At 52.5% G+C, this 27038-nt stretch overlaps 1 protein-coding gene across 2 annotated transcripts in view; it reads left to right on the top strand.

The window, feature by feature from the left end:
• RASSF5 (Ras association domain family member 5) overlaps positions 1 to 25753 on the top strand; it is a 72997-nt gene extending 47244 nt beyond the window's left edge. For both annotated transcript variants that reach the window (XM_086342833.1, XM_086342834.1), the window contains 4 exons: positions 19317 to 19427; positions 20462 to 20759; positions 21574 to 21689; positions 23256 to 25753. In XM_086342833.1, coding sequence (XP_086198959.1) covers positions 19317 to 19427; positions 20462 to 20759; positions 21574 to 21689; positions 23256 to 23408 — 678 coding nt within the window. In that variant the 3' untranslated portion in view covers positions 23409 to 25753. The remainder of the gene's footprint in view (positions 1 to 19316; positions 19428 to 20461; positions 20760 to 21573; positions 21690 to 23255) is intronic.
• Positions 25754 to 27038: the final 1285 nt, after the last annotated feature.

Below are 27038 nucleotides of genomic sequence, written 5' to 3'. Positions count from 1 at the left end.
TCGCTGTGAAATCTCTCTTGCATCCCGTGTGATCAGGATGGGTCACAAACAGCCCCATTATTTTCAGTCATCAGATACAAAAGAAGTTTATTTCCCTCTTTAAGGAAAGTTACATTGGCAGGTGGGGCTCAGGATAACACACGGGAGATTCTGTGGGTCAGGCCCGGAAGTGGTGTGCGTGTTCTACGCCCCTGCGCCACTGGCCAGAATTCGGTCACGTGGCCACTCCTAACCACAGGGAGGCTGAGAAGTGAAATACAGCTGTGAGCCCAGGTGGACGAGGAAGCCGGTTGTGGTGAACACTTAGCCGTCTCTGCCACACATCGCTTCTCCCACCTCTGCCCAGCTACCTTAGGAAACTGCTGTACTCTCTTGGTGAAGGGCTGCAGCCCTGTCTCTTTGACTTTGTATTTGTCCGTCTATCACCAAGGAGGTGCGGTTCCTGGGGTGGGCAACCCTACCTCCCCCAGAAACACGGGGAACTTTTGGAGGAAAGGTGCTGTTCCTTACTCAGCACTGCGCTGGCTCCTCTTAGCATCTGAAGCCTTCAGTGGTGCTCACGGGTTGACCCTGGCCCCTGACATCGGAAATCTGTCTTTGGATCACTTTTTGATAATGGACAGTCAAGGGCCCCACTCTAGACGTCTTGGCTCCTGCATCTTTGAAGGTAGGACCCTCAAATCTGCTTTTTCAAAATACTTCCCCCTTGGGGACACTCACAGAAAGTCTGAGAACCAGCTGTTTAGGAAATATTGGTGATTGATGGCTTCAGTTGGAATGTAAGATGATCATATATGACAGATTCCTAGGCTGGAAGCCCAGGAGGTAAAAGGCTTTCCCTGGTCACTCAGCGAAGTAGAGACCGCCCCGAGGACCCAGAGCCCCGGGCCCCTGCTCAGAGCAATCTGTGTTACTCTCAGCACTGATGCTGGCAGAGATGTTGAGGGGATAATCCTTGGTGATCGTGACTGGTTCATGATGGAATGGAAGCCTCACAGAACTGTAAGCCATGTTCTGGCTTCTCAGCTCAACTCCAGCTCTCAACTGAGGGGCTGTGGCCAAGACACATCAAGCCTCCAGATTCGGGCGCCTCATCTGGTCCTTTTAACGAGTGTCACGTGAGCCTGTCCTTTTCTTCTTTAACCGAGCGTCCTTCCCCACTTTGCATGGGAGCAGAGCCTTCTTAGCAGTTTCTCACGGGACTGGCAGAGAGAGATCCTGACTGCTAAGTTCTCTAAACTGTAAGGACTTCCCTAGGGTGGGGTTGGGAAAAGGGCCTGAATGGTTGACACGAGCTCCTTCTCCAGGACCACCTGGGACTCACCCCAGACATCCTCCCCTTTGTGTTCCAGATTCCTCCACTCCCACTCAAGCCTTTCTCTTCACGCCTTTAGACTTTATCCAGACTTGGCCCGCTTTTCCCTCTAAAGTTACAGCTCAGCACACATGTAACACCCATTCACCCACGTTATTTTGGGAGAAAGGAAAACTTTACACGGCTTTCAACCCTGAATCCCAGCTCTTAGTTTACGCTGTCAGGCTGGACGCTGGACCCAGGTTCCAAGCCGTGAGTGGCACAGGGAGGCACCATCAGGTCACCCTCGTGCCTGAAGCCTGTTCCCAGCCCTCCACTGATCCCGGCTCGCCAGGTAACCCACACCTGTGTGCGTCTCAGCTCTGGGATCCCCCTGTGTGGGGGGCCCAGACCTGTCTTCATTCAGGACCTCATTTCCTCTTCTGAATGGCTCAGTCTACCCATAAGATAGCACCCTAGTCCTGGCAAGGCATATGCTCTGGGGATAAGAGGACCAGATCAATTTGCCAGGAGCCAGGGGCATTTAATTTCAGAACCAGGAGGAAGAAGGGAGCTGTAGAGGCAGAAACCTGCAGGTTGGACTCGCTGAGCCTGCACCTTCTGTCCATGGTTCTGTCCTGGTTCCTGTCTCTTCTCCTCCCCCTCCCCTCCCCAGCTTTATGTGCAGCTCCCCAGCCTGCATCCCCCATCTCACTTCTCTTCTTAGCTGTAGAATGAAGTTTTCTGTAGCCTGTCGGAGGTCTCTCACGCCCCTCAGACGCCTACAATTTAATGTGTCCAGAAGCAGGTCGTAGCTTTGCCCATGACTGATTTCCCTCCCTGTCTCCGCCTCATCCTCCTATTCCCCCACCTTCGGCACCTGAAGGACCTCCCCTCTCATGCCTTCCATCCAGTCTGTCACTGTGGCTTCTGCCTCCACGGTGTGGTCTCTCCTTTCTGTCCCCCACCCTGCCCTACCTAGCTGGGGGCTTGTCGCCTCTTCCTGAGATGCTCCAGGAGGTTGCCCAACCAGTTTCCTTCTGTTTCTTCCCCTGCTGTGTACCCTGCATTTGATGGCATATCATTCTGGCGTCCCAAAGCCTTCAGAGCCTCCCCTTTGCTTCTAGAGCAAAGTCCACGCTGGTTCCCACCTGTTAATGTTGCATCTAAAATGTCGCAATGCCTGGCCTCAATCAGAACGCTGTGTTTTCAATCTTCTTATAGCACAGGGCTGAGGGGTCGGGGGATACAGAGATGGATAAAACGTGTAAAGACCTATGGCCTCAGCCACACTGTGCAGCAGACTCTAGTTGCTCCCCTTCCCCACCCATGAAGTGTCGATGGGGCCCGTGGGCAGAGGGTCACCTGGGGGGGGACACTGGGTCTGCCCTGCGGCCCCGCGGCTTTCATCAGGAGGTGGCGGCAGCTCCCAAGATGGGGGGAAGGGGGCTGGCCCCCAGAATCAGAGGGCCTGGGCGTAAGTAAAACCCAGGAGGAGGCCGGGGACGGGCTGGCAGCGACAGGACTGCAGCAGCCTGGGAGGGTTGGAGGAGATCAGCTTAGCCTCTGAAAAGCAGCGACTCCTGGAGCTGGAGGAGACTGTGATGGGTCATTAGGCCATTACCTTCTTTCTGAACAGGCCTGCATGTGGCCCCCACAGGCAGGGGAGGGAACCTGTGCTCAGCACACCTCCAACCCATTGATCAGCCCTTCCTTGTCCATGGTGCTACTCAACGTGGCTCCAGCTGGTTGGACCCCTGCTGCCTGTGAGGCTACAATCCTAGGCTTAAAAAAAAATAAAGCAGGGAGGGCGGCGGCAGCACGTTTCCACCTGGCAGACCACCCTGGCCTGCTGTCAGGCCAGAGGGCTGGCACGTTCAACGAGGTCCTATGTGAGAGGGGCTTAGCCAAGGGCGAGGCCCACACCCCACGCTCATCCAACTCCAGAACACATGCTCTTCCCACCACACACGTGGCGTCTTGGGTGAGAGTCAAGTTTCGAAAGGCTCCAAACAACCTCAGGTATCCCAGCTCTCGTCTGCTCACCTGCCGCAGGAAGCTGTCTTTATCACATTCGCTCTTTGCCTGCTGCTGAAATCCAGGCCGTTTTCCCCTGTTGGGATCTCGGGAAAGCTGGTCGCCATACACTATCGGCGTCCCTTCACCAGCGTTCAGTCCGCGAGTCCCGCCTTCTCACCTCACCTCCTGGCTCTCCCCGAGCGCCAGGGGTGGTGTTGGGCTGCCCACCACACTGTGGGGCGTGGGGGCTGCAGGGACCTGCTTTGCAGCGGAGGATACGAGGCCGGGCCCTGTGTTGGCCTGAACATGTGGAGAGGCTGTGGGCAGGTACGACCTCCATAGTCACACATGGCTGGGAAAGTGTGCGTTAGCGAGGAGGATGGGCGAGCTGGTGGGTCCCAGTGTTCATAGAACATTTCCAGCTGCAACTTGATGCTTCTCTCTGCTCCCTGAAAACCACCGAGTCCTCCTCTCCTGCCCCTCATTTTGATGGTCTGTAATTCTCTGGATGAGGAACCGTGTCTTGTCTTGTTTAGCATTGGGTCCCCGGCACATGGCAGGCACAGAATGCAAGCCTGATGAAGGAGGAGGGGCCTTGGAGGGTCTTCCCCACAAAACGTCTTTCCCTAAGGGGTGGCGGGCGCTCCTGGAGGGCACACAGAGTGTTTCAGACTGAGCGTGTGAAAGCGGATCTCGGGACTGTGAGAAAGGGAAACTTGCTGAGATTCGGGATGTGGAATCAATGGATTTTTCCAGTGACTCTGAAAAGAAAAATCTCACTGAGTGAGCAGAAAATGCAAGGACAACTTTCCAAACACAGAGCGGCCCCTCCATCCCATCTGTGATTGCTCAGCTGTTTGCCCCGGAGGGTGAGGGCGGGCAGCGCTGGGTCACTAAGCAACTGGGCCCTGGCAATTGCTGGCAAGAGTTAGCCTGGCCCGTCCTTCAGTGGGGCCTCCGGGGGTCGGGGCAGAGGCCCCACGTGCAGGGGCGGGAGAGCCTCAGGGATTTCTCCTGTCTGGCTTTCAGCCGTGGGAGTGGCAGGGTGGGGAGTGGGGAATAGATACACGTCTCCCTTGTTTCACTTTCCCAGTTTTATTCTAAGCATGTAAAGACCCCGGGTTGGTGATCCCAGTCGTTTGAGCATTCTCAGACAGCCCAGCTGGACTGGGCAGGGACCCCAGGCCCTCAAGTGGGCCCAGCTGTGGGCCTGGGAACCCATGCCCCCAGCCTTCCCTCTGGGTGACCTCAGGAGGCCTGCTCCCTGCTCTCAGCCTCACTTTTCCCCTCTGTAAAATGGGGAGACTTGATCCTCCAGGGGAGAGTAACTGCTAGAGAGGGCCCAGCATCTGGTTGCGAGAATGCATAGAGAACTCCTGGGTTTGGGATGATAAAGGCCATTTTGAGAAATGCAGATGGGGGTTGAACTGTGATGTGAGGAGGTAGGGTTCTTGATGGGGATGTGAGGAGTCGTAAGGCTCTGTTCACGGAACAGGGAGACGGCAGGAGCCAGAGTCTGCTGGGAATTGGTTAGAGTTTAAAATAATAATGATTGGGCCTTGATGTGTGCCAGGCACTGTTCTAAGTGTGGAGACTCATTCAATCCTCACATTAACTGCAATCGCCCCATGAACAGTGCAGGTTTGAACTGCATGGGTCCACTTGTCTTCAGATGCTTTTCAGTGGTAAATACTATCATCCTACATGGGCAGTGGTTAGCTGAATCCACTGGTCCGGGGTACTGAGGGCCCACCATGTGCCATCAACCCCAGCACTGATTAAGGGTCAGTTGTGCATACGGTTTGCATTTAGCAGTGAGGAAACTGAGGCACTGAGGGGGTCAGGGGTCCCCTAGAAGCAAGGGGCAGATCCAGAACTTGGGCCCGAGTGACCTAATGCCAGGGCTCCCAGCCCTGAAACTGTCCTGCCTCTCCTGTAGCTATTTCCAGAATTACCCAAATAACTGAGGCTGGAAGATGCCCACAGATGTAACCCCGTGTCAGCAGCGTTCGTCTTGGAGACACTTTGCCAGGCCATTTAGGAGAGAGGAGACCAGATGTCCCTGCCCCTGAGGCTTTAGGGCACAGTGAGAGCACATACATGTTGAAACACTCCGAGCCACTCAGTAACCAACCGAGATGAATGTCATGTCAGGTTGTCTCGGAGCCCTGTGCGGGCTCGTTAGCAGGGCAGGCGGCACAGGGGGAGAGGGGGCGTGGGGGCCACTGGCGAAGCTCGGGCCCCCCACACAGCCCAGCCCGCAAAACTGAGGGCGCAGATGGGGCTTCCGGCCAGAGGGGAGCCAAGAAGGGCCCGCTCCAGCGGCAGGGCAGCGAGCTGGGACCCCAGCTGCCCTTGCCCTCCGGGCAGGCGTGGCTACGCGGAGGCAGGGAGCTGAGTGTTGGCTCCCACGTGCTGCTCACAACCCTGGACTTCTCTGAATCAGTTATGGCTCTGGATGCCCTGTCCGGCGCGTAGTGGGAGAAGGGGCGCCTTCTGTCCTGGTGCCCGTGTCCTGGAAGGGGCCTGTGATTAGAACACATGAGCTAGGGAACATCCCTCGTGGTCCAGTGGTTATGATTTCACCTTCCAATGCAGGGGAGGGAGGGTTTGATTCTTGATCAGAAAGCTAAGATCCCACATGCCTCGTGGCCAAAACACCAAGACACAAAACAAGCAATATCAACAAATTCAATAAAGACTTTAAAAATGGTCCTCGTTAAAAAAAAAAAAAAAAAAATCTTAAAAAAGAACACATGAGCTGGACTCCTAGATCCACCCGTCTCATGGCCAGGGACTCTGTAGGGCTCTCAGAGCACATGGGGTCCGAGAAGCAGAGGAACCCTGTATTCAAAGCATTCATGTGCAGTGACGTCGCTAGGTGAGAGCAAGGAAAGGATTCTGTGATGGGGATAGGGAACTTTGGCGGCCAGCCAGTCCCCAGCTCCCGGCTGGGTAACTTCAAGAGAACCCCACAGCTCTGTGTCTTGCAGAAACTGTGTTGCCCCGAATCTTCCTTTTCCTGTCGCAGCCACCTCTCGGGGGGTGTGTGAGCTAGCAAAGCCAGGGTCGCGCCTTGCCGGATACCAGCCGTGCTGGGCTTGGGGCAGAGCATCTGAAGCAGATGGGAAGTGCCCGCTGCTGGAGTCATCGACTCAGGTTTCCGCAGAGTGTGGGGGACAGGACCGTTCATCTCAAGGCCCCTTTCGGATCCCTGAGTCCAGGCTTCTGGGTTGCACCCGAGCTCCCCTCTGGAGGGTCAGCTACGAAGCTGTGTGGCCTTCTCCTGGCTGCAGCGACTCCTCTGAGGGGGCGGGGCCGTCCAGATCACCCCAAGGCTTCAGGCATTTCTCAGTGCGCCTGGCAGAAGAGTGGCCAGGCCTAAGAAAAGAGTCTGGTCCCAGAAGTCCCGGGAGGAGGCCCCACTTGCTTAGAAGCAGGATTGACTCCTCATTTTCCTGGAATAGAGAAAGTGAAAGACATTCCAACCTTAAAGAACCAGGTGAATCCAGCTGGTTACATGGCCTCCTGGTTCCCCTGCCCTTGGAATCTTCTTTTTTTAAATTGTTTGCTAGAATTTTGTTAAGGATTTTTGCATCTATGTTCATCGGTGATATTGGCCTGTAGTTTTCCTTTTTTGTGGCATCTTTGTCAGGTTTTGGTATTAGGGTGATGGTGGCCTCCTACAAAGAGTTTGGCAGTTTACCTTCCTCTGCAATTTTCTGGAAGACTTTGAGTAGGATAGGTGTTAGCTCTTCTCTAAATTTTTGGTAGAATTCAGCTGTGAAGCCGTCTGGTCCTGGGCTTTTGTTTGTTGGAAGATTTTTGATTACAGTTTCTATTTCCGTGCTTGTGATGGGTCTGTTAAGATTTTCTATTTCTTCCTGGTTCAGTTTTGGAAGGTCATACTTTTCTAAGAATTCATCCATTTCTTCCAAGTTGTCCATTTCATTGGCATATATTTGCTGATAGTAACCTCTTGTGATCCTTTGTATTTCTGTGTTGTCTGTTGTGATTTCTCCATTTTCATTTCTAATTTTGTTGATTTGATTCTTCTCCCTTTTTTTCTTGATGAGTCTGGCTAATGGTTTGTCTGTTTTATCTTCTCAAAGAACGAGCTTTTAGCTTTGTTGATTTTTTGCTATAGTCTCCTTTGTTTCTTTTTCATTTATTTCTGCCCTAATTTTTATGATTTCTTTCCTTCTACTAACCCTGGGGTTCTTCATTTCTTCTTTTTCTAGTTGCTTTAGGTGTAAAGTTAGGTTATTTATTTGATTTTTCTCTTGTTTCTTGAGGTAAGCATGTATTGCTATGAACCCTCCTCTTAGCACTGCTTTTATTGAATCCTGTTGGTTTTGGTTGTGTTTTCATTTTCATTCGTTTCTATGCATAGTTTGATTTCTTTTTTGATTTCTTCTGTGACTTGTTAGTTATCCAGAAGCATGTTGTTTAGCCTCCATATATGTGTATCCTAAATAGTTTTTTTCCTGCAGTTGACATCTAATCTTACTGTGTTGTGATCAGAAAAGATGCTTGAAATGATTTCAATTTTTTTGAATTTACCAAGGCTAGATTCATTGGCCCAGGATGTGATCTATCCTGGAGAATGTTCTGTGTGCACTTGAGAAAAAGGTGAAATTCATTGTTTTGGGGTAAAATGTCCTTGGACTGCAAGGAGATCCAACCAGTCCATTCTGAAGGAGATCAGCCCTGGGATTTCTTTGGAAGGAATGATGCTAAAGCTGAAACTCCAGTACTTTGGCCACCTCATGCGAAGAGTTGACTCCTTGGAAAAGACTCTGATGCTGGGAGGGATTGGGGGCAGGAGGAGAAAGGGATGACAGAGGATGAGATGGCTGGATGGCATCACTGACTCGATGGACATGAGTCTGAGTGAACTCCAGGAGATGGTGATGGACAGGGAGGCCTGGTGTGCTGCGATTCATGGGGTCGCAAAGAGTCAGACATGACTGAGCGACTGATCTGTCCTATAGATATCAATTAGGTCTAAGTGGTCCATTGTATCATTTAAAGTTTGTGTTTCCTTGCTAATTTGCTGTTTAGTTGATATCCATAGGTGTGAGTGGGGTATTAAAGTTGCCCACTATTACTGTGTTACTGTTAATTTCCTCTTTCATACTTGTTAGCATTTGCCTTACATATTGCAAATCTTCTTTTTTTTATTGTAATTATATATATATAAAACACATGTATATTATCATTTTAGCCATCTCTAAGTGTGTATTTCTGTGGCATTAAGCACCTTCACATGTTTGTACCACCATCATCACCATCCTCTCTGGAACTTTTCCATCTTCTGAACTCTGTACCCATTAGACTCTGACTCCTCTTTGCTTCCTCCCCACAGTGCCTGGCAACCACTATTCTACTTTCTGTCTCTTTGATTACTCTAGGAACCTCATATAAGTGGAATCATAAGGTATTTGTCTTTTTGACTGGCTTCTTTCACTTAGTATAATGTTGTCAAGGTTCATCCGTGTTGTAACATGTGTCAGAATTTCCTTCCTTTTTATGGATGAGTAATATTCCACTGTGTGTATGCATCACATTTTGTTTATCCAGCTATCCATCAATGGGTTGCTTCCACGTTTTGGCTATTGAGAGCCATTCTGCTATGAACATGAGTGTGCAAATCTCTGTTCAGGCCCTGCTTTCACTTCTTTGGGTTTATATTCAGAAGTGGAATAGCTGGATAATATGGTGATTTCATGTTTAATCTTTTGAAGACTATTTAATGTTTTGAAGACTGTATCTATTCAATTCCTTTGTCCATTTTTAATGGGGCTGTTGTTTTTCTGTTGTGAATTATAGGGGCTCTTTATATATTCTGGATCTTGATTCCCTTTTCAGACATATGATTTGCAATGGAATCCTCTTTAAATTGACTCTAAAAGAGCCAAGTCCAGCCTTTGCAGGGACTGGAGTCTGGGCCGAGGTGTGGGGACCCACTCACTCACCCTGCCTACCATCTTCCCTGATTCACTGTGCAGTGCTCTCGTCCTGGGTTCTCCGGGAACACGGAGATGGAAATGCTCCTGGTGTTGGGGTGCTCATGGTCTACTGGTGAAGATAGGGTTAGACAGCTCATGCTACTATATAGAAGATGAAGCCAGTGCTGGAATAATTGGGGCATAAGCTGCTGTTGTTTAAAAGTCCACTAATTCTAGACAGAAGTGGAAAAGTATCCCAAAAAGATATATCAGTTCTGGGGGCTCAGATGAAGAGGAAAACCTCTCATCCCGAATGATCAAGCTAAGATGTCAGGGAGACAGAGGGGACAGGGACCTAGAAGGAAATCCAGTGAGGAAAACTAACTGAAAAACAGACTTTCTCATGTCCTAGAAACTCTTGAGGGCACAAGAGAATGACCCAAGGGAAAATTCCTGTGGCCACTGAAGCAGAATGGGTGTCACCCCATTCTGCCTGGATTCACACTTTAGACCTCTGAGCTACAAAGAGGGGCCTGCTTCATGAAGGCCCAGGAGAGGGGAGAACAGAAGTGGAAGGAGTTTGCATCATCCACCCTTGGATATAGAGTCCAGGCATCTCCTCTTTCTAGTTACTGTCCCAGGAGTAAGCAGATGGTTAGCCGTGCAGCAGGAATCCTCTGGGCCCCTTAGACGACTCTGGAGCCTTTCATTTCCCTAGATCTGTTTTTGGGGTTTGGTGTGCACGTGCATGTGTGTGTCATATTGCTTCTTGGTGTTTTATTCATTAAGCAAATATTTAATGGCCCCTCCTGTGCGCCAGGTGCCGTTCTAGGAACTGTGTCTGTGAACAAGGCCGTCTCTGCCCTCACGAAGCTTCTGTTCTGTATCCAAGCTGCAGGGAAGTGTGCTGATCTTGAGCAGAAGCCAGCACCCCTGTGTCCAGGCCAGGCCGGGGTGGGGCAGGGGCAGGGCCTGTCTGGAGCCCCTCCCGGGTGGAGTGCAAGGATGCAGCTTTACGGAGGACGGAAGAACAAGCAGTGTCCTGGGCCCACAGGAGACAGAGGAAGAGAGGGAGCGAGGCCCTCTAGGACTGAGAGGGGGTCCCAGGGGCTAGGGTTTGCCCAGGACTCTCCTGATTTTGCACTGGAAGTCCCACATCCTGAGAAAACTCAGTCCCAAGCAAACTGGGATAGCTGGTCACCCTACCTGGGACTCGAGCTGAAGACACCCCCTGCTTATCCAGGGGCCTGAAATATTTGAGGCGCCCACAGAAATATTTTCATTCCTTTTAAAATCAGGAGGAAAAAATGAATTTTTAAGTTGAAGGAAGTACTTTATGACATTAATGTATTTGTTCTTATACCAATTGGAACATATAATTTCCAATACCTTTTTTATGGAGAAAGGGGCCTACAGCCCTGAAGAGGAAAGTAGATATCCAAGAGTCATAATGTGGGCCAGACTGAAAGGCCTGTCAGGGGTCCAGGGTCAGAGGAAGAAGACTCCACGTCTTCTTGGGGGAGGATCAGTCCCCACAGCCAAACTTCCCTTTGCCCTCCAGGTGTATGCTACTGATCTTGCTGGCGGGTACCATGGCTGTGTGCCGGCTGCCATTCATTGAGCGCTTACTATGTACTTACACTGTGCTAAGCGCTTCCAGACGTGCGATCCCAGTCCATCTCTGCAGTAAATGTGTAAAGAAGACCTGCTTACCTGCATTTCTCAGGCAAAGCAACCTGAGTCTCAGTGAGATTGACTTGCCCACGTTCACAGACGACCAAGGGTATGGCTGGCAGAAGCCAACCTACGGCCAGATGTGCCGGCAGCATGGCTCAGTGGGTAGCAACATACCCCTCATTATTTTGAGGACTAAATGAGATTATGACCGTGAACCCTGAGAATGCCTCACTAAGATGATGAGGTAACTGCAGGCCTGAATTGAAATGCCTCAGCTCCCAGGCACAGGGCTCTCCCAGCCTCCTGCATGGGGCTCCTGCTACTCCAGACGGCCTGCTCCTGCGTGTAGACTGAGAGGGCTGTGTGAAAACACGAGGGATGCCGGGATGGCTCTGGGACATGCTGGCAGCCCAGAGTCCACGGGCAGGACCCCCCTACACTCGGAGCTGGGCTGGGCTGCCTGGGTTGAACCCAGGCTGGTCCCAGCTCGTGCCATGCTTCTTCTGGTGTCCACAGGACATGCGTCTCTGTCTCCCCTCCTCCGATAACCCCTGGGCTCCAAGGATGGGTGCACATGTCCCAAGGTGCCTTTCACAGCCCCCAACCCACGAGCAGTTCAATCAGTCACTGTTGACTGACTGTCCACATGGACCATCTGCTCCATATTTTGTCTTTGGTGACTTCAGTCTCTTTCTAGTTTCCTTCTGTTTTGTTTTTCTTTTTTTTTTAATTGCTTCTCCTCTATATCCCCCCAAAGCAACTCAAATTCCACATGGTTCTGCTTGTTCTGCTTGTTAGGCTTCCCTGGTGGCTCAGAGGGTAAAGAATCTGCCTGCAATGCAGGAGACCCAGGTTCAATCCCTTGGAGTTGGGTTGGGAAGATCCCTTGGAGAAGGAAATGGCAACCCACTCCAGTATTCTTGCCTGGAGAATCCCATGGACCGAGGAGCCTGGCAGGCTACAGTCCATGGGGTCACAAAAAGTCAAACATGACAGAGCAACTGACGCATGCTTCCTTCCTATTCCCCTTTTGGGAATAACCTGTCAGGGACCATAGTTTAGGAGTTTCTGGTTCTTTTATTTCGGAACACTGGACAGCTCCATAGAGGGACTTGTGAGAATCAACCCACTGCCATGGGTGAGGCTGGGAACCCAGCTCATCAGGACCTGTGGTGAAGCTCCACCAGCTTCCTCTTTCCCGTTTGATTTAGGCTATCACAAAGGGGCCAGTGAGCCTTCAATGTGACCAGGACATCGAGCAGGGTGTTCTGAACCCAGCCCAGCCGGCAGGTGCCCACTCCTTTCCTTCAGAGGTTCCTTCTTAGGATGAGCTGAGTTGAGACCCCAGGGTTGGGGTCAGGCTGGCTGTGGGCAGCAGACCAGAGCGGAAGGTGTCTATAGGTGGTCATTCCCCTGCAGCGGCTGCCAGAGGCTCTCTTCCCAGACAGAGGCTGGAGATGGTTTCCACCCAAGGGGCACAAGAACTGCTGCTGACAGATTTGCTAAGAGCTAAGAAAGAGGAAATGTGGCAAAGGCTCATGGTGACCAGCTTCCGGGAGAGTTTTTGTTTTGCTTTCTTGAACTGTGTGACTTCAGAAGCTGTGGACCTACTCGAACTCGGGCAGCGTGGGGTCTGGCAGACACATAGAGAAGCCAGTGGCAAGGAAGGAGCAAAGTCAAGTCAGGGAGAAACGCTGGGCAGGTTCTGAGCGCGGCCGTAGACCCGTCATCACTGCTGCAGCTCGGACCATCCAGCCCCAGCGCTCCTCGAAGAGGCCCCCAGCCCACACCCAGTTCTCTGAAACAGAAGAGGAAGCAGTGATGAAAGAAACCACCCTGTCCCACCTTCTGTGTAAAATCTTAGTGTTGCAGAGGGGCCTTAGAGCTTCTCTGGTCTGGCTTCATGATTTCACAGGTGAGGAAACTGAGGCCCTGGGAGGAGAAGTGACTCACCAGAGGTTACAGATCATTTGATGGTCTTGTGTTCATCCTCAGCGAGAAGCTGCCAAGAGCTGACAGCTTCCCACACAGCCCACACCTTCTCGGCATGTGCCCCTCGCAGCGCAGGTCGGTGTGAGGTGCTCCTGGTCCTGGCTGGTGTCCTTGCCGGGCTGAGTACCAGCTTAGCTAGTCCACTCTTTCCCTGCCACTCAATCAGCAGGTATTTATTTATCTGTCATGCCCTTGGAGGTCAGCCTAGTTATCTCCACTGAGCCCCTGCAGGGGCTGCAAAAGAAGACTAATCCTCAGATGTCACATCTGACTCCCTCCAAGGAGTGTCTAACTGGAGAGTTGAGATTAACACATGTGGAACAATAATTAAACAATAAAAGGCAGTGCATAATTCGATGCTGAAGTAGCCATACAGGCTGTGAAGGCACCTCCCCAGGTTCTTGGAGTGGTGGAGGTAACGTTAGTAGGCAGCTGCAGAGGTCCATGGCATGTGGGGATTTGCAGGTTTGCTATGACGGGAATCTGAGGCTTTGAGGTCATGGGGCTGGTGTCTGAGAGTGTCTCTGAGCCAGTGGTGAGCGTGCCTGCACCTTTCCTCAGCCAGCTTGCTACCTCCTCATGAGGGAAGGGTGGAGAGAGCGAACTCCGATAAAGTGAAAAGCCTTTGTCTAGTGAAGTTGCCAGAGGCCCATCCACTGGTGGTGGGCGGAAACACACTGCAGACAACCATGCTATCAGGAGAAAGTTGAGGACCAGTTCAAACCTGTATGTGCCTTTCTCCATTGGGGAATTCAAGTGTCGGGGATCTAAGAGATGAGGAGAGCAGAGAATGAGGAGATCACAGCAGGCCCGAGAAACGTCCTACACAGAGAAGATGGAGCTAGGGGAGATGAGGGTTGTGAATTCTAGGCAGAGAGACCACACAGACAGCAGAGTAGACCAGAGGTGGCAAGCCACTGTCCGTGGGCCAGAATCCACAAATAAAGTTTTATTGAAACTACACTCATTCTGTGATCACTGTCCGCTACCACGGCAGAGACGAGTCGCAATGGAGACTAGATAAACTGCAGAGCCTGAAATATTTGCTGCCTGGCCTTTACAGAAAATTTGCTAAGCACTAGTGTAGAGAAAGGAATGAACAAACCCTTTGGCACAGGGGCCAGTCTAAAGGGAGTGCTCCAGGAAAGTGAGAAATGAGGTTGGCTCACGGAGGTGGGACTCTGTATTCCTGGAGTAATAGAGCGCATGTCTTTGGATGGGTTCGATCATTTCCAGGATGCCCCCTATTTCATTTGGCTTTACCTTTACTTCAGTATGAGACAATAAATGATTCACAGAGATGAGGAACCTAAGGCTTAAAGACACGCTCAAATTCTCTCAAGATCGCTTTGTTAGCAGTGGGAGTCAGAATCTGAACACAGGCTCATGCTCATCCTGTAGGTGTTGCCTAAGCCTCTAACCTGTGCCAAGCTGGAACTCAGCTCTGGGATTCCAGGGTGGAGAAGAGGGGTGCTTCTCTCACAGAACTCAGTCCAGATTGCAGTGCCAGACTCACCGCACTGTAATTCCTAGCAGAAAGTGAGACTGTTTTCTCCCCACATGGCAATGGGGCCATTGCAAGTTCTTGAGCAAACATTTATTATCTGCTTCGTGCCCAGGGCCATCTGGCATAGAGCAGAGACCTACGTATGGTGTAAGTCATTAGGGAGCTTCAGCCTAGTTGGGAAGAAAAACCAAGCTGGGTGGTCTCCTCGGAGGTTAGTATAAGTAGATGGGATTTAAGTGCAGAACGGTGTAGTGTTAGCTTTGGATGTAGGTTAGCTTTAACCTTCCTGGGTTAAAGCTGTTTCTCATGTGTGAAATGAGCATAATAAGTGTATATTTCTCATGAACTTGTGGCGAGAGTGAAATGAGCCAACAGGACAGGCTAAGTGAGAACAGTACCTGCACAGAGCTAGCCAGTAAATAACAGTAAAGCATCGTTGTTATCATTCAGGGCTGAGATGATCAGAGAGGCCTTAAGAGCTGAGGGACTTTAGACAGGAGTAAGATGGTGAATGCAGTGTGCAAGGAGAGGCGGATGAGTTTAAAAACAGGAAAAGTGAAATTTCTGGCAAAAAAAATGTGGTTTGTGTGATTTAGGTCCAGAAGAAAAAAAAGGCCTGAATGTATCTGACGGCTCTAGCAGGTTCTCCTCAGCCCACTCCTCACTCTGGGGGTCCCCCGCGTTGCTGGGGCTTTGTGGGCCTCCGTGTGTTCAGCAGGGGAGACTAAAAGCCACCAGCTTCACTCAGCGTCTTCTCAGCTCACTGGGTCACTTCTCAGTGACCCAAATTAAGACTTTATATCATTGATCGAAATGCAAGATTAGCCGGTGTTTGGGTTTTTTCTTAAAGTAAACTTCAGCTTGGGGTAAATCTGCTCTGAGATGGGCCCCAGACCACCAGAGGATGGTCCTCTCTTCTTTTGGTGTGATGGCTACTTAAACTGAAAAGTTTGAGGATCACTGTCTCAGGATGAGCCTCTACTCTGAGGCCTAGCACCCAGCCTCTTCACCTGGCTGTGCCCCAATAACCCTGAGAGTTGAGAGAGGACACTGTCCTTTCCATGGCTTAGGGCCTAGGAACACAAATCTGCTTTCACCAGTGCCCTGGATGTGCTGGGTGCATTAGGAACAGCTCAACCATCTGCCACCCATGCCAGGAGCTTCATCAGAGCATCCGTGCCAGAGACACCGAGATGTGTCAGCCTCCTGGGAGAGACACCTCGCAGGACAATGCCTGTATTTTTAAAACCATAACAGAGTCAATTTCCCATTCTGTCTCCATCTTGGGCCACCCCCGGAAACAAAACTGTCTGGTTTCTAGCTTCGTAGCCATAGATATAGGCAAATCTTTCACTTTGAGGATCTGAGAATTCGGCAGGTGAATAGAAAGTGGGGTCTTTGACTTACCTTCTGAAGACTGCAGACACTGGATATTGCCTTCTCGGTAAACCCTGGGGGCGGTGGATACCTGTGGGTGCCAAAGTGTTAACCCTGCAGCTGGATGGGAACCCTGGAGGTCTGAAATTGCCTGGGAGTTCTTCTCCAACACTGCTGCACATTAGCATCGCCTGGGAGATTTTTAAAATCCGTCTGCCCAGGCTGCACCCCAGACCACTTAAATCAGAACCTCCAGGAGGGGGCCCAGGTGTTGCTGTGTTTCTGAGGCTCCCCCAGAGGAGTCCACGTGCCGCAAGTTGAAGAAGCACTGGTCTAGATTTTCTGCCCTCTCTGGAATGGGAAAGGGGAGCGGACGGTGCTGGCTATGGCTGGCTGACTGGCTGCTTCGGGAGCTGATTCATTCAGTCCACGGGTTAGATCTTGCCTGCCAGCCCTGGTGTGGGCAGCAGCCTGGGATGCTGCCGTCTGAGGCTGGGAGATCGAGCCTGCCGGCCAGACAGGGCTCCTGGCACTCCCGGATGGGGCGGAAAGCAGGACGGCTGTCTTCTGCGTCAGTCCTGCAGAGGGTGCCCACAGCCGCTTGCGTCACTTCCCCAGGTTTGTGGTGGGAAGCGGGGGATAGATGGTCTGCTGATGGGAAAGAGAACAGGAAGGAAAATCTTTAGGTTAAGTCCGCTCTGACTCTTACTGTTCAAAAATAGGCTGGAATACTGGCCTTTGAAAGCCATGATGCGGCTGCCCTTTCTAACAGGGAAATGGCTGTAGCTCATTTGGAAACCAAGAGAGATCTTCTAGGAGCTGCTAGAGTTTTCTCTCCATCACTTAGCTCTTTTTTATAGAGGAGCCTGAGAAGGCTGTTAACCCCTAAGGAGCAGGAGCCTGCATGTTTCATAGATGAAAGGAATACAGCGTGTGTAATAATAACTGGATGCTGGCCTTTCTGACTGGAAGTTCTCAGAGGGCAGCAGGCGCACCCGGTCCCATAGAGAGGTGCCCAGCGGGCTGGGGGCTGGGGTGAGGTCTCCAGGAACCAAGTGGGGAGGGACAAGGAATGAGATGCTTCACTGTGAGGGTCCCTGGGGAGCAAGTCGACAGCGAATGAAGACAGATGTGCAGCTCACACCAGCTGCTACTCCCCTCCAGCAGAAGGGAGTCCCCCAGGGACTACTCCTCCTGGGTGGTCCTCGATGGACCTGTCCCAGGGATCTGAGTGGCCACATAGGAGAAGGGCGAGCCCTTTCCTGGAATCCTGGTGCTTTTCGCTGGGAGACAGGAGTCCCTCCTTGACATCTTCTCGGGTGACACGGTGGCCCCAGGTCCTGAGGCTTCTGGGGACCCACCAATCAGATACACCTTAGCTGAACATTTCACAGGTCAGTAATGTATCGGTCTTGGTGAGGAAGCTGCTCATCCCCGCCTCAGAGCGTGGAATTTCAGTGATCACTGTGGGGGCGGCAGATGTGGGCTGTCCTGGGGTGACCACATGGTGAGAAGAGCACCGTCAGGCAGACTTGACGGGCTGGGTGACAGGCCCCACGCAGATGCTTACTATCAGTGGGACCACACACGCGTTCCTTAACGCGTCTGAGCTTCTGTCTGTAACCTTTAAAATAGGAACAGCACATTTAGTGTGTAGGAGATAGTGTGTGGATGCACAGTGCTCTTCTGACCAGCCTCCTCAGAGAAGAGTACAGAGAGGGGCAGACAGGCCCGCGGAAGACGCTGTGATGGAAAAAGGGTGTCAGCGCATCTCCGCGCTGAGGGCCGGGTGTGGGAGGCACGCCAGCTCCCCCCCCAGCCCGAGCTTGATGTCTTACCGGCCCTGTGGGGTTGGAAAGTGCGAGCAGGAAGTGAACGCGTCCTGCTCAGTGTGACTTGTCTCCCACGGGCTGGTGAGACGGGCAGCTCTGCCCCAGGAATCCGACCTGTTCAGCTGGGTGATGCTGTGATGGCAGCATGGCTGTGAAATTCCCCAGCCAAAGCAGACAGACGCCCACAGGTTGGTGCTGCATGATGGCAGCCAGGAGACAATGATCGCCCTCTGGGCTTCAGTTTCCTCATTTGCCAAAGGAGAATCCCAACCCGCCCTGGGGTCCACTGGGTTTCTGAGACAGGCAAATTCTAGGCCGATTTCGACATGCCTGTTTATTCCTGCAAACTGTGGCTCCCGCACGCTCAGCTGCCCAGGAACAACATGAAGACAAAGCTAGGAGGGTGGGCGGCAGCGGACTCGAGAGAAACTCAGGGAACTGACAAGCGGATAGAGCTGCTGAGACCCCAGAATTCTCCCCGGGACACTGAGCTTCACGTCCTCAGCTTCATTCTTCCTGCAGGGGGTCTGGGGCAGGGGTGCGGTCAGAAGAATCCATTGTGGTGTCGTGGGAAGAACGCAGCAGAACAGAGTCCCTTTTAGCTCTGCAGACTGTAGGGCTGGAGGCACGTTCCTAACCTCCTCTGAGTCTCGGTTGTCTAACCTGTGAAATGTGGGTGATAAACTCGATCTTGCAGTTTGGTTCTGAGGATTAACTGAGACAATGCATACCGAGCACTTGGCACAGAGGAGGCTCTCGGTAAACCCAGGCCAACCCTGAGCCCCAGCAGAGAAGCGTCATCCCCTCGGTTATCAGAGAAGGCTGCACCCCCTGCTCCCACCAGTTGTGCATTCGTTTGATAAATACGCATATGTGTGTGTGTGTGTGTGTACATATGTGTGTGTATATGTGTGTGTGTGTATTAGTTGCTCAGTCGTGTCCAGCTCTTTGAGACCCCGTGGTCTGTAGCCTGCCAGGCTCCTCTGTCCGTGGGATCTCCCAGGCAAGAATACTGGAGTGGATTGCCATTTCCTTCTCCAGGGGACCTTCCCAACTCAGGGATCAAACCCGGGTCTCCCGCATTGCAGGCAGATTCTTTCCTGTCTGAGCCACCAGGGAAGCCCTGGGGCCTGAGCTGATGTCCGTGTGCCCTTGGCCCACTCGGCGTGGAAGAACTGCTGTCGTTCCCTTCAGCACACGCTGGGACCGTGTGTGCACGCCTCTCTCCAGCTGTATTGTTACTTCCTTGAGGAGACGACTACGGCTTGCGTGTCTTTGCGTCTCCCATAGCATCTGAATGCATCTTTCCGTAGCAGCCCTCAATGAGCAAAACAGCTTTGCTGACTCAGCAGATTCATACCCAGTGCCTATGTGTCCGTCTTGCAACAAGCCTGAAGGGTGGGGTATGGCCCCCATTTCACAGGCGAGGGAGATTGGCACCAAGAAAGGTTTCAGCCACTTCCTGGGGGTAGCCGGCCAGGCAGTTACCACAGCTGGCATTTGACCTTCGACTGTTCTCAGCCTGAGTCCATCCCATTCGCTCCGTGGTTCTGGTGCTTACTTACTCTTGGTTGGAGAGGCCTTTGGGTGGAAGCGGTCACTCCCTTTCTCATCCTGAGAAGCATGTGTGATACATGTGTCCACCCTCACATCTGTGTCTGTTCCAGAATGACTGTAAGCCCCCCGAGGAGCCTCAGCGCCCGCCCACTCTGCAGGAGATCAAGCAGAAGATTGAGAGCTACAACGCCCGGGAGAAGAACTGCCTGGGCATGAAGCTGGTGAGCATCTGCGCCCACTCCCCATCCCTGCCCCACCTCGCTCACACCCCCTTCCCCCTCGGAATCCTGGGGCTCCCCTCCCCGGGACGGCGCTCCCCTTTCTTTGGGGCTCTGGAGGCCTCCAGGCTTATGTGAGGCCAAGACCTGGGCTGTCCATGCTCTGGGGAAACAGATTGGGGTATGGAATGAGACCCAGATTCCGTCTCTGGCTCTTTCTCTAAATTGAAGCTTTGGGAAACCTTAACCTCTCTGAGCTTCAGTATAAAATACGTTAGGGCCCACGTGTCAAAGCACATGTAGGCTATGCAGGTGACTAGGGGCCCAGGAAGCCCTAGGCAAGGGGAGCAGGCAGCCCTCCGCTTCTTGATCCTCACATCCTGTGCCTGGGGCAGCCTGCCTGAGTGTGCAGAGCTCTGAGGGAGGAGGGCACCAGCTTCATGCTGGTTCAGAGAGGCCATCTTCAGGGAGACGCTGGAGGAGCCCTGCCCCCTGCTGGTGTTTGCTGGCAACTGGCTCTTTGGGGCGTCAGCCGAATGGACGCCAGAACAATCCAGTCGCAGAGGTACTGGGGTTTAAGCCTCGAGGGTTTTAGAGAGAGATGGAGGAGGAAATTCAGTGCCCTGGTTCTCCGAGGATCTTATCACAGAGCTCCTCCTTGGTTTGGAGGGGACGACCAGAAGGGCCACTCCAGACCCTGCCTCTTGGCCTGGGGACTCAGCAGAAGCAATCGCCCCATCTGCCTGGTGGCAGGGGATTTGGGGCAAGCAGCGTGAGCCCCTGGGGAGGGGAAGCCGCAGCAGTAGCCAGGTCCTGCGGGCCTTCTCCTGCCGCTGCCCTGCCAGCATCCCTAGGTCAGCAGAGGCGGGGTGGGGGTGTGAAACTCAGGGAGGCAGGTGGTGCGGGTGTGGCTGGGATGGCACTGCCTCAGGAAAGGCCTCTGCAGCCCGGCGGGTCTGGAGCCCCGGCCCGAGTGGCAGGTGGGACATCCGGCGAGACAGGCCCGCCCTGACCGCACCCAACCTGCGCCCTGGCAGAGCGAGGACGGCAGCTACACGGGCTTCATCAAGGTGCACCTGAAGCTGCGGCGGCCAGTGACGGTGCCCGCCGGGATCCGGCCCCAGTCCATCTACGACGCCATCAAGGACGTGGACCCGGCGGCCGCCACGGACAAGCGCACTTCATTCTACCTGCCGCTCGACGCCGTCAAGCAGCTGCACATCAGCAGCAGCACCACGGTCAGCGAGGTCATCCAGGGGCTGCTCAAGAAGTTCATGGTCGTGGACAATCCCCAGAAGTTCGCGCTCTTCAAGCGGATACACAAGGATGGGCAAGGTAGGAGCGAGCGAACTCCCCCCCAGAAACTACCCTTTTCGACTCTGGCTGGGCGAGGCCGGTCACACTTGAGCGGGAGGGGTGGGCTTCTAGTGGCGCCTGAGCCCAGCCTCCCGTGTGGCGTCAAGTCTGCGCACGGACCGCCCACCGTGCCCCTCCCTTCACACGTGGCTGCAGGAAACCCACCCCTGGGCGTTCACTTCCTAATCTGTGGAATGGGACCACTCCCTCGAACGTTTGGGGTGATGACGTGCATGGAAACACGCTTCCCACCCTAGCAGACTCCGAAGGTACCAGTTGTTACCCTTTATTCCTGCCAGGCGCCTTTCGTTAGGTTGAAAGGATGGCTACAAACACCCCTGCATCCCAATCGGTCCCGGCCATCCTGAGCCCCTGCCCGTCTACTCCAAGGCGAGCCCAGCCCCCTCTCTTGGTTTGCAGTGCTCTTTTTTTCTTTTTTGTTTTTTTGAGTTTATTTGTCTTACTGTCATTTTGAACCTAAATCAATTAAGAATTTTCCCTTCCTCTAGGAAGGAAAATAGTTCTCTATTTGTAGACTGAGTAGTTTTTTTAAATTTAATTAATTTATTTTAATTGGAGGCTAATTACTTTACAATATTGTGGTGATTTTTGCCATACATTGATATGAATCAGCCATGGGTACACATGTGTTCCTCATCCTGAACCCCCCTCCCACCTCCCTCCCCATCCCATCCCTCTGGGTCATCCCAGTGCACCAGCCCTGAGCACCCTGTCTCATGCATCGAACCTGGACTGGCGATCTGTCTCACATATGGTAATATACATGTTGCAGTGCTCTTCCAGAAACTCTCCATCGCTGACTGCCCCCTCTACCTGCGCTTACTCGCCGGGCCTGACACGGACGTCCTCAGCTTTGTGCTAAAGGAGAACGAAACTGGAGAGGTGGAGGTAGGTCCGGGCGCCTCCGCCTGTTGTGCAGACCCAGCCCACGGGGCTTGCCTCGCTGGGTGGGCGTGGTCCTCACCCCCCAGTGCAGCTGGAGGCCGCCCTGCAGCTGCTGAGCTGGGGCGAGTGTGGCCCAAGGTCAGCGCTTGTCAGGATTGTTTGTAAGCGCTCTGGGGGAGCAGGTCAGGGCCTGTCTGGCAAGGCCTGTGGAAGGACAGAATTCCATGTGCCTACTTCTGAACAGTCAGGGTGGAGGGGTGCTGAGAACCTCCCTGTGTTCCACCCAGATTTTCGCTCCTGAGGATGTCCCAAGGTCCAGCAAGCTCCAACTCTGGGCTCCCCCAGGCATGGGTACTGTTGACTCAGTTCTCTCTCTAGTTCTTGAAAACAGACCTCACTACCTCAAGGGAAGCATCCAGCCTGTGGTGTGAAGTGGGGTGAAACCCAGCTGGTGCTCCCCGCGTTCTGGGGTACCTGGGATGGCAGTGGGTGCATCTTGCAGTCTGTCACATGGCCTTCAGTGCAGGCCTGGGGTTTGCAGAAGCAGTCTTGGGGGCCACTGTGGAAATTTGGGGGATCTAGGCCTGTCTTTTTCCAGCCTCCACCAGGAAGCTCTGCTCTCCCTCTGTTTGACAGAGTGGGAGGTTTTGTTGGGACAGTATTCCACAGAAACTGTTTGAGTGTTGCTGGCCCCATGGGAACCTCACAGGCCTGGGGTTTAGAGGCCTGGCTTCTCGTTCAAGTTTTGCGGCTGTAAGCTCTGTGATCGTGGTTCCCTCTGTGGACTTGAGCTTTCTCATTTCTCCAATGTGGAGATTAAACCAGATAAACCTTGATGTTCCGTTGTGCTCAACGAGCCTAGGAGTCAAAGTCCCTGACCCCACGGGGATGTCAGTTCCCGGGTCAGCCAGGAAAAGCCAGACTTGCCTTCTGTCCTGAGAAGCCATGTCCCGCCAGCCAGGCCCAGGCCCGCCAGGCCCTGCAGAGCTGTGCAAGTGACTCATCTCATTATCTGCGCTGCCAGCCGCGGGAGGCGGACACCCTAATTCCACGGCAGATGAGGAAACAGCTGAGAAGGGTGGAGTTCTGTGCTGAGGGTCACACGGCGGAGCCAGGCTGACGTCCAGTCTCCTGAGTCCAAGCCCAGCTCCCCTCCAGATGTCACTCTGAGGACTGCATGCTGGGGACCCGTTGCTGGTCAGCCCCAAAGCAGACAGCTCCAGGCGGTCACCAGGGTCTCAGGCAGCTCCAGCATCACGGTTAGGATCTCAGCTGCTACCGAGAAATTTAAGATTATTGATTCTCCAATGAATAAGGCCGAAGCCAATAAAATACAGCATAAGCCAATCAAAACAGGGCTTATGGTCTACTAATTCTCAGCCAGAAGATGCCAGGATTTGAAATTCTGTTGCTGGTATGGCATGGAGACCTCAAGCTTTGTTCATCACACCTGCCTATTCCGTAGCAAGCGGTGTGAAGGGGGAGCTGAGCTGGCAGGGCCCCTCCGTCACGCGATGTCTAACCTGTCTCCTGTTCTCTCTCTCCCCCAATCTCCCTCTCGCCACCCAGTGGGACGCCTTCTCCATCCCTGAGCTCCAGAATTTCCTAACGATCCTGGAGAAAGAGGAGCAGGACAAGGTCCAACAAGTGCAGAAGAAGTACAACAAGTTCAGGCAGAAACTGGAGGAGGCCTTGAGAAAATCCCAGGGCAAACCTGCCTAGCCAGTCCGGCCTCCCCTTCTCCCGAAAGCCCACGGATTTAATTTTTATTATTAATTATTATTTTGCAACAGACACTTTCTCAGGACACCTCTGGTGGGTGCATCTGTGCCTGCCCATCAGCTCCAGATGTGGCATGACGCCTCTGGCGGCCACGTGTGCGTGCAGGCGCGGGGCCTCCCCGTCGCCATCTGTGCCTCTGCACATCACCCCAGAGTAGCACGCTCGTGTGCAAGATCGGCCGCCTCGTCTCGCCATCTGCAAGCCTTCCGCAAACCAAATAGCTGCCTCTCCCTACACCAGCTGGCAAAGCAAAGGGTTTTAGAGATATGTTCTTTCTCTGGCCTTTAGTCTTCAATTCGTTTCTTATTTGCCATCCACAGTTTCTTTATTTATGAGTCCAGAACTGTAGCATATTCCTTTAGCAGTTCTGAGCTAAGCCTCTGAAACAGGACAGTGCTCATAGAAGAATTGTCCTGGGACTTCCCTTGTGATCCGGTGGCTAAGACTCCAAGCTCCCAATGCATGGGGCCCAGGTTCGATCCCCAGTCGGGGAGCTAGATCCCACACGCCTCAACTAAAACATCTCGTGTGCTACAACTAAGACCCTGTGCAGTCAAATAAATAAATATTTAAAAAAGAGAATTTTCCCCCACCATCCTCAGGTGCCCGTTGCTCATGGGTAAGGGATGGTCATAAAGCTACTGGCCCCAGAGGCTTGGGTCAGAAGCACCAAAGCTGAGGTTGCCTGAGAGATTTCCAGAGAAGCTGCAGCTGGCCCTGGCCCTGATGGCCCAAGTCTGTACATGTGTAAACCCAAAGGCATTTATATCTGTGTGCATGTGGTCTTCAGCCACACCTTCGTCAGCTCTGTTTTTAAGTTGCAGTTTTGAATTTAATATTGCCATCATCCTCATTGTTTCCACTAAGGGGAAACCAGCCATTTAACCATTTTTAAAGTCTCCTGCTGAGAGCGGAAATCAGACAGTCGAAGCCAAAACGTGTTGCAGGTAAACGAGTCCAAGCTGTCTTTAGGCCTCCCCAGCTAGCGGCCACGGGCCTGGCTGCCTCGGTTCTCCTCCAGCCTCCAGGACCACCTCGCCCCTCCCTCTGGACACTGGGATCTCCAAGTGCTGCCAGAGGAGCTGCCTTGATTACAGAGTGGGGTGCCCTCCAACTCAGCCAACTTGGGACTCCTTCGTGGTCTGAAGCGTTGTCGGCCGTGGGGCTGGCCTCCTGCTGACCTCAGTGCCTTTTGTTTTTGGAGAAGGTCAGGAACCCGGGCCTTTGCTTGAGGCTCTGCTGCTGGCTTGCTCCTGCCAGGAAGTGGACCACGGCATTGTGGGACAAGGACAGGGCAGCCTGCCCCCCAAGCATGGGATGAGGGTCACAAAGTTCCTGCCCACCTAAGGTCCTGGGCCCTGACTTCCTAGAAGTGAGGTCAAACCGCCTGGACAGGGTGGATCAGATTCCCGACTCTACATCTGTACTGACTCCTTGCTTAGGTTCAAACCTAAAACCAGCCAAACAATTCGAGCCAGGAGCCAGGATGGCAGAGACACTCCAGGGCAGAGGGAGAAGGACTGTGAACTTTCAAAGTGAGGGCGGTTTTCCATTCCAGCCTCTAAGAGACCCATTTCTTCGCTGTTCTCTGCCTTCCCAAGTCCTTGGGTCGATTCAAGCCCGTGCTTCTTTGTGTAGCCTCACAAGTCTCTTCCCCGAGTCCACCTGGCCCCTGATCCTAGAAGGAATACAGCACCTTCATCGTGCACACTTCTTGTTCTTCAGAGCTGCAAAAACAGGATGAGCTAAGCAGCTCAAATAGATGTTTTCCATCATAAAAACCCTAGTTATCTGCCATCTCCTGCTCAGCCTTATCACTTCCCTCCCTTAAAATCCCGTCTCCCTGCTGTGGGCGGGCACAGCACCCTCTCCTCCACGCTGCATGTCTGTAACATGAACAGAAGGCACGCTGCTGCAACCGCTGTGAATGCTGCTGAGACCCCCCCTCGGATGGGGTGGCCATTTTATTTTTGAGAAGAAAAAGAAGTCATGTACATATATACATAAAGGCATATAGCTATATATAAAGAGATGGGGTGTTTATGAAATAAGAAAACTGGGAAAATTCAGACTTTATCGAAAGCACAGTTAGACCAAGGGACCCGGGCTGGGCTCTGCGCCTCCAAAACAGTAGCGAGTGGGGAGTCCCCCTCCCCTCGCAGGGTCGGCGTGGAGCGCCTTCTGCCGTTGTCTTGCGCAGTGTGTGCTCTGGGGCTGTTTTCTTCTGAAATGTCTGTCTTATATGGGTTTAAAAAAAAAGTAATAAAAGCTTGTTGCAAAAATGATTCAGACGAGAGATGTGTTCCTTGAACCTCCCCCTCTCGGGGAAATCTGGGAAATTGCATGGAAATGGTGGAGCTGGGAGAGGGGTGGGGACGGAGTAACGCACACGCTTCAAGGCCAAGTCAGATTTTCTTTTGCCAACGAACAGAAGGATGAAGGCTCCTGTTCAAACCATCCTGAAAACACCTTCCAGAGGGCTGGAGGTGCTGCCACGGTGACGGGTTCTTCTCCATCCTCAGAGCAGGAAAGCAGAGGGACTCACTACAGAAAGAGCACTTTGCAAAGGCGGGGTGGGGGGTTCTCTGGAGCTACGGATGGATGATTAAACACCAGAACAGGCTACTGAGTTAAGCAATGATTCTTCTATTTCTGGCTTTATTTTAAAATCAGATAGGAAGGAGTCTCTGAACGTTTGCGATCATCTCACCCAGAGGAAAGGGCTAGATGACTAAGACAGTCCTTTCACCTTAGCTCTGATGTCCATCAAAGGAATATCTCAGTAATTGTGGTGATAACCATATAAAAGTTATTAAAAAGGAATTCTCACCTGCCTTCCAGTATTGATCACACACAGTGCAATCAACGAGGGCCCTCAGTTCATCCGGCCCACCCCTGCCCTCCCTCTAGGAGAGCACCCCTGTCCAAGAGACATTCTTAAAAGTGTTCAGGGGTACAGCTGTAACGTTTGCTCGCTCCAAGAGGTATATCTTTCAATAATTTTGCCAAAACCCAGAAATGAACCAGTTTTTGCGTTTCACTGAAACTCATTTGGTTACAGTGTGGGATTAAGTTCAAAATTGCACGTTTGACCTTGGTGTAGATTATCTGGCTTAGCACATAGTTAAAAAGGAACCCCTCGCACAGCCGAACACGCCCTTGCCTCCTCCCGTGTACCTGTGGTGTTCATGAGGAGAAAAGGGAAGGTGAGTCAATGCAAAATGTGTCACCATTACTGGAAAAACCATCTGAAGCACGTCTAGACAGCACGGGGTCACGGCAGAATTCTAGGTCAAACCTGAAGAGTGGATGTTCACTGTAGACTTAGCCTCACCATTCACCGGCTTGTGTTAGTAGGGGTGAACAAGGCAAGATAGAACTCAGCCTCCAGTCCCTCCAAGGTTGTGCTAACAAATTATGTCTGTGAGAGAACCTTGGGAGAAGGAAATGGCCCACTCCAGTACTCCTGCCTGGAGAATCCTAGGGACAGAGAAGCCTGGCGGGCTTCAGTCCGTGGGGTCGCAAGAGACGGACACGACTGAGCGACTCCACCACCACCAAACGTTCCCT

Source organism: Bos grunniens, chromosome 16 (genome assembly GCF_055505025.1).
Source record: "Bos grunniens cultivar Pamir isolate PY7600 chromosome 16, Bosgru_T2T1.0, whole genome shotgun sequence".
Lineage (NCBI taxonomy): Eukaryota > Metazoa > Chordata > Mammalia > Artiodactyla > Bovidae > Bos > Bos grunniens.
This window is presented reverse-complemented; position numbering and strand designations above follow the sequence as displayed.